The sequence below is a fragment of the Sinocyclocheilus rhinocerous genome, unplaced genomic scaffold, assembly GCF_001515625.1.
Source record: "Sinocyclocheilus rhinocerous isolate Xijiao unplaced genomic scaffold, SAMN03320098_v1.1 scaffold1169, whole genome shotgun sequence".
NCBI lineage: Eukaryota > Metazoa > Chordata > Actinopteri > Cypriniformes > Cyprinidae > Sinocyclocheilus > Sinocyclocheilus rhinocerous.
The window spans coordinates 287,446-294,583 of NW_015650322.1; the positions used below are offsets into that span (position 1 = coordinate 287,446).

The following is a 7,138-nucleotide window of genomic DNA, read 5'->3' on the forward strand; positions in this document are numbered from 1 at the left end:
GTCAATACGTCAGTTTTGTACGTTTAAATGCTGAAAATACGTAAGTATTTGTACGTTTAGATGCTGAAAATACGTCAGTATTGTACGTTTTAGTGCCTGTAAAAACGTAAGTAAATGTACGTTTTATAGTACCACATTTTACGTAAAATACATACAAATTATGAGATCACGTTGAATATATTCAAACAGAAAAAGTTAAATTGTAATTATAGTACACAATATTTCTGTTTTTAATGTATTTTTGATCAAATAAATGCAGCCTTCATGAGAATAAGAGACTTATTAGTTACAGTCCCCAAACTTTTTAGCGGTAATGTGTTTACAATGAATAAATGTCATTTTACTTGTTTTTAACCAAACTCATACCTGAAAGTCATTTGCTAAACAAAATATCCAGACATACCTTTCTGGTGTGACTGTAATGCTTTCATCTGTCTGGTCAGATGAGTTCAGAGCAGCTAGTTGGCTTTCTTCAGATAAAGTCCCCTGTGTCTTTAACTTTTCCTCTTCCTCCTTTTTATCCTCCTCTTTTATCTGAAATAATTCAGCAACAATTTCTTGCTCTCTTGCCTCTTCTTCCACTGTAGCCTGTTGTTTGTCATCCTTTCTTTCCCTATATTTGTCTACTTCTTGCTCCTCTTCAATAAGATCCAGATGCGCAGTCTCTGCCGTACATTGAGAAAGCTGATTGTTCTGTTGGTTGAGCTTCTGCACTTCTTCAAAACCAACCTGGACTAAGTCTTGAAAAGGAGGGGAAAAGAAATTAGTACAAGGAAGAAAACAGTAGAAACAGAAGAAAATAATGACATTAAATCTTTAACATATCTTCTTCGTTTTATGTCAAACCTTTCTTTGATTTAAATCAGAAAAAATGCTAAAACGTTCAGTTTATTTACAGATTCAGATTAGATTTTCAATGTGATCTCTGGCTTTTAAACTCTACTGTATGTTTTCTTTTTTTCTCACCTGATGCATCCAGTGGTTTCTTTTTCTTCTGGGTTTTCAACCCCTTTTGGTACACTTTAGATTTCTCCTTCCCATCCTTTTCTCTAAACTAGAGAGAGAAAAAGAAACAACAGTAGAGAAAGAACGAAGAGATTTTTATTTAAAAAATATGATCAAAATAGTGTTTGGACAAAGGTATAAGCATCTATAAGCATAGAGTCTCGAATGAAGTGTCATCAATAAAACACACAGTTGATTGCTTGGAGGAGTAATAGTTTGTTTTCTGATTGGCTGATGTATTAATAGCTAGCCGCTGAACATTCAGTAATCTCGAGAGGATTGGTGGTGCCTTTGGTATGGGAACTTGATAATGTGAAGTGAGCTCCATCGTTCTGACAACAAGAGCTTATATAAAAAGTGCTCACATTCCTTTGTGTGATGGAGAGTGTTTGTGTACGTACATGCCTGACTGTGTGTATTTGTGATTTAATTACTGATTACAAAACCATCTAGCCTCACATGGAGAGTGAAGTGTCATTTATGAATACATGATTATATTGGAATGTGTTTTGCTATAGAAACGCATGGGTTCAATCAGTGAAGACAGAGGGACTGTCACTCACCCATGACTTATCCACTGGAAAGATTTTGCATAAATCTACACTATCAAATCAGCATATTAAAATGATTTCTGAAGGATCATGGGACACAGTAGTAATGGCTGCTGAGAATTAATATTTTCCATCACAAGAATAAATTACATTTTAACATGGATACATAAAGAAAATTGTTATTTTTTTGAATTGCAATATTTCCTGTTTGTATTGTATTTTTGCAAATATATTCTGAAATATTTAAAAATCGTAATTATTTGACGGGCAGTGTATATAGCACTCATGTTTCCTTAATGTCTTGGAAAGAGGCTGATAAACAAACAGAAATTTAACGAGATGGAATAGAAGGGTATGGCATTGCATGTGTTACATAATGGGGGAACATGATATGACAGCCCTGAAGAGATGATCACAGATGGGCAAAGAGCTAGGGATTATATGACGTGTAGAATATGTGTAGAATGATAAACAGGACTCACACAGAGACATAATTCGCACTTTAGCAGCTGCAGACTGATTGTATAAACTGTCTGACAGTCACAGCAGATGTCAAAACATCAGTGCTGCAACAAATGCTATTAAACATCAGAGAAATACACAAAGAGATCTTAAAAACACATTATCATATGATATGATAATCAATGGCTACCGAAGTCAATGGCTACTGTAAGCTAATTAGTTAAATTCACAAAGAGATCTTCAAAACACATTATCATATGATATGATAATCAATGGCTACCAAAGTCAATGGCTACCGTAAACTGATTAGTAACCAACATTCCTCAAAATATTTTTTTTGTGTGTGTGTGTTCAGCAGAAGAAAGAAACTATTACAGGTTTGGAACAACTTGAGGGTAAGTAAATGCTGACAGAATTTTCATTTCTGGGTGAACTTTCCCTTTAAACTGTGACAGTTAATGTGATTCACCAGGAGGGGGCAGAGACTACATCCATAAACTGTTTGCCAGAGATCTACTGTGTGGGAACTTGATTGAAACATCAAGTATGCATATGAAATATCAATTCATGGTTTTAAAAAATGTAACTTAATACAGTGTTTTGGGGTATTAAGTATAACAGCCCTGCCCCCAGAACAAGCAGTCTGAAGGTGATGACAGCCCATAAAGTCAGACTGCTGTTAAATACCTCTTTAACTACCTGAAGAGACTGAGTGTCAATCACCTCTTTAATGCCTCAAAACTAATCCCCTTATAAATATGTTATATGTGTCATGTTGGCACAAGCACATGGAAATGTGTGCACTGGCCAGAGAATGTTCATTTGCGTGTGTGAGAGAGAACAAATATACAGGTGCGCCAGTAACTGTACACCAACAATGCAATCCTTACTAGAAACTGTAAGCAGAGAACTTTAAAACCGGTGTGGGTGTGCATATATGTGCACATGTATGTATCCATAAGAGTGTGTTGCTGCATCTCTATGTCAATGTATGCATATATAGAAAGAGCATGCGCAGGAGGATATTTTAGGGTGGGAGGTAACAAAATGCCCCCCATTCCCTGATGGATTCCATCCTCTTTCCCTTCAAACTCGCCATCCCAGGAAAGTCACTGAGCAAATCCCTCCCCCTGTTCTCTCAGTGTATGTGAGTGAGAGTGTGGTTGGCACTGGCTGAGTGTGCACACATGTTGACATGAGGGAGTCCCAGGGAAACACTGATGAACTCAGGACAACAGCTGGCCCATGTGCATTTACAGAGGATCCAACAGACCCTCCTGACTCCATTTCATGACTAATTTTCATCATTTCTGTCATAAAATAGGATTAAATATTGAGAATGCACTGCATTTTTTGTCTTGTTTTCCAGTAAAATATCTAATCATCCCTACAGATGCTAAGATTTACAAGTAAACATTTGCTATATTTACTTTTACATTTAAGATGCAAAATTGTTTAAATATTAAGACATGTCTTTATTGACCATATTAAAGTTTTATGACATGATAAAGGTGCAAAAAACCTTAATTTAAAGACATCAAGACTGTACTGCACAGTGCAACAAATTAAATTTTACAACAAATCTTATTTTATATTAGTCCAAAAGGTTCCCTGGAATTGTTTTACATCAACATAGCGATAATCTTCATTTTCTTCTGTCTCTTGATGTCAACCATGTCAAATGAATGCAGCTCATGCTGCTGTGCTGAGTCTAAAACAATACAACAGTCATATTTTCTAAACGCATGTATTCAAATAGCTTAGAATCAGCATAAATATGTTCATAAACAATTTATTCAACTAAAAAGTATGAACATGGTTAAACTATGGCTATAGCTGTGGAACAAGAGATAATCAATTAGTTTAAATGAGATTGAAACAAATTAGGTTTATTGATAATAAATATATTTGTATATTAGGGCTGCACGATAAATCGCATGCGATATTTAACGCGCATCTTATCAGTAAAGCTGGTTCTGTAATCAGCGGTAAATCTCCATCACCTGCGTGCTTTCACATTGAGCAGCATTAACTACACAGAGCCGTTGTTCACTGACGTTACCATCCAACCTGACAGAACTGGAGAGGATCTGCAAGGAGGAATGGCAGAGGATCCCCAAAGCCAGGTGTGAAGAACTTGTTGCATCTTTCCCAAAAAGACTCATGGCTGTATTAGATCAAAAGGGTGCTTCTACTAAATACTGAGCAGAGGGTCTGAATACTTAGGACCATGTTATATTTCAGTTTTTCTTTTTTAATATATCTGCAAAAATGTCAACAATTCTGTGTTTTTCTGTCAATATGGGGTGCTGTGTGTACAGTAATGAGGAAAAAAAAATAACAAATGATTTTAGCAAATGGCTGCAATATAACAAAGAGTGAAAAATTTAAGGGGGTCTGAATACTTTCCGTACCCACTGTATATATAAAACTATAAAGTTTCTATAAAAATTCAGTTTCTATAAAGTTGCTGCATTTCACATTAACAGTGCAGTTTGGTCATTTAATTTTCAAAAGATTGCTATCACAATTTAGAAATGTATTCATTGATTTATTAAGCATAGCTATATAACGAAAAACATGGGTTATGTGCTCTTAGTAACAAGTCTTTCTGTGATTTTTATGTTCAGACTATGTTCTAGTTGTGTGCTAATAATGTTACAACACTTGTTCTATAAGAAGCCTATAGCTTATTTCCTTTTCATGTCATAGAAAAAAAGATTTATGAATCAAATTAAGTAAATATTCTGTAATATTAAGTAAATATTATGCACTTGCATTCTATATATCACTCAGTTTAGTCACCTGTGAAATCTAATCAGTATCATCAAAACTGACTGCTTTGTGAAAAAGTGCTAGATAATGCATTTCCAGATAATCCATTTCGAATTAAAACAAAATGTACACATTTACTTCTATATATCCCAGAGGAATCTTTGAAATGGACACAATCACATCATTATATTTCGCTTTAAAATCTATTTCTTCTGTGCATCACTAGGTTAAGCCATCTATTGCAGGTGTTTATAACCCAAAAACCCTAGACTAAAAAAATAGATTTTCTCTGTAAAATTTGATTAACTACATTCGTTAATTTTCATTCATTAGAACATTATGCAATATTACTACATTATATAATACTTAACAGCTCATTAGCTGGAAATTTGCTTTCTTTAAAGACATCATGATTACCATCAGGAAACGCCTTTGAGCTTTATATTATAAATACACAGTTTTTATAAGTTAATTTAACTTTACCACTTGTGAAAAAAAAGTGTTTTATGTATTATAAGACATTGCTTAGCCATTCAAATCACATGTAAATGTAAATTCATGTGGATTAGCTCAAATTAAATTTGTAATGTCAGTTTTTGAAGAAGAAAAGTCACATTTGAATATATTAATAAGTTTGTACCTGAATGTCAATAGACGCACTTTCTGGTGAACTGTCTCTTTTCCTCTTGTATGTAAATAAATTCCAAAATCGTCTCCATAGGATGGATGCAACCAAACACACACTTCCCACAATCCAAAGGTCCTTATCCTGCAAGAAATTCTCCATGGCAACTACATTCACACCAAGCAAGTCTCCTCACAACCGTCACCTTTTCTTTTGAACTTTCCTTAACTTTGTCTTAGTAGTCTGTCTCTCTTTCTCTTTCTTTTAACACCGGTCCTGTTGTTGACATGAGCCGTAGAGGCAAGCTACAGATTACAAAATGTGGGCAGTCACAGCAAAGGAGAGATGCGGGGAATGGAGAGAGAACGCTCCCCCTCTTCCATATAGGGAGCAAAACATCTGTCAGTCAGCAAGACAAGAGGTGGACAGGTGGAACTCTGGCTCCATGGCAAACGGAGGGCAGTTAGCAGAACTCGATGTATCCTTTAACGTTAGACACAGCACTTAAAGTGCTCACTCACACACACACACAATGGGGTGAATGAAACATGGTCTGTATAATCTGACACATCCACATGTGAGCACCATACTCAGCATATCTAAGGTACACTGATACTCCAGAACATTTTAAAGAGAAATGGCAACTTGTCATAGATTCTCCACATGTGACTACTATAATCAGACTAGAGATATGCGCACGTGCACACTGACATTCAAACACACAGTCACAGCTATTCAAAACACCAAGGCTGTGTAATCACTTCTTTCTGACTTTGCTTTGCATCCTATAGGTCATCAGGCACACAGTCACAATACACAGTAATATAAAACATACAGTAATACAAAACAACAAGAATTTCCATCGACTCTAAAAAAGTAATTTAAAAATGAAAATAAAGATGAAAAATTAATGTGTGTGTTTTTGAAAAAAAAATTATGTATATAATTTATATGTACATTTATATGCATACAGTGGAGATCAAAATGAGAGAACAATCTATAAATAATATTTTTTTCTGAAATATTGTTTATCTTCATCGCTCAAAATTGTGGAGGGTTAACGCTGTCAAAAATTAGTAGGAAGTGTAGAGGCCCCCGCTTTGAATGACTTCAGCACATCTGCGGCCGCAGAACATCACTAGTTTTTCACACTGCGCTGGTGTGATCTTAGGGCCACTCTTCTTCCACTCTCTTCCATAGTTCAGTAACTGTGGTGGGTTTCCTAGCCATAACTTTATTGCCAAAGATTTTCCAGAGATTTTCAGTTGGGTTTAGATAAGGCATTTCATTATTTCAATTTTTTCACATATATATATATATATATATATATATATTTTAAGCCTTTGCAGATATTTGTGACATTTTGTGGTTGTACTGTATAGTCTGAATATTTTGGTAAAAGGTAAAAGGCCCTACCATGACAAAAGTAACTAAATATTTTGTAAAAAAAATAAATAAAATTGTCTCAGATATCACTGATATAATATAAGAAATGTCACAGGTGTAGTCATAAGACATACTGTTAGTTTTGTAAGCCCTACTGAGTCAGCAAGCAATGCAGTAAAATATTACATGAACTGGCGCCCCCTCCTGGACGCTCAGTAAACATACACAGTGCCACAGCACCTATATGGTATACATTACCTTGCTACTTTTTTGAAAGTTGATAAACGTTTTTGGGTGTGCTGGCATGTGTATTTTGGACTGCGTGTTAAAGTGT

General features: G+C 35.1%; 1 protein-coding gene across 1 annotated transcript in view; it reads right to left on the reverse strand.

Moving 5' to 3' along the window:
- LOC107711643 (myosin light chain kinase family member 4-like) overlaps positions 1-5,593 on the reverse strand; it is a 15,644-nt gene extending 10,051 nt beyond the window's left edge. The window contains exons 1-3 of the mRNA XM_016516646.1: positions 5,434-5,593; positions 967-1,054; positions 404-740 (exon numbers count right to left, since the gene is read on the reverse strand). Of these exons, the coding sequence (XP_016372132.1) occupies positions 404-740; positions 967-1,054; positions 5,434-5,580 (572 nt within the window). The 5' untranslated portion in view covers positions 5,581-5,593. The remainder of the gene's footprint in view (positions 1-403; positions 741-966; positions 1,055-5,433) is intronic.
- Positions 5,594-7,138: the final 1,545 nt, after the last annotated feature.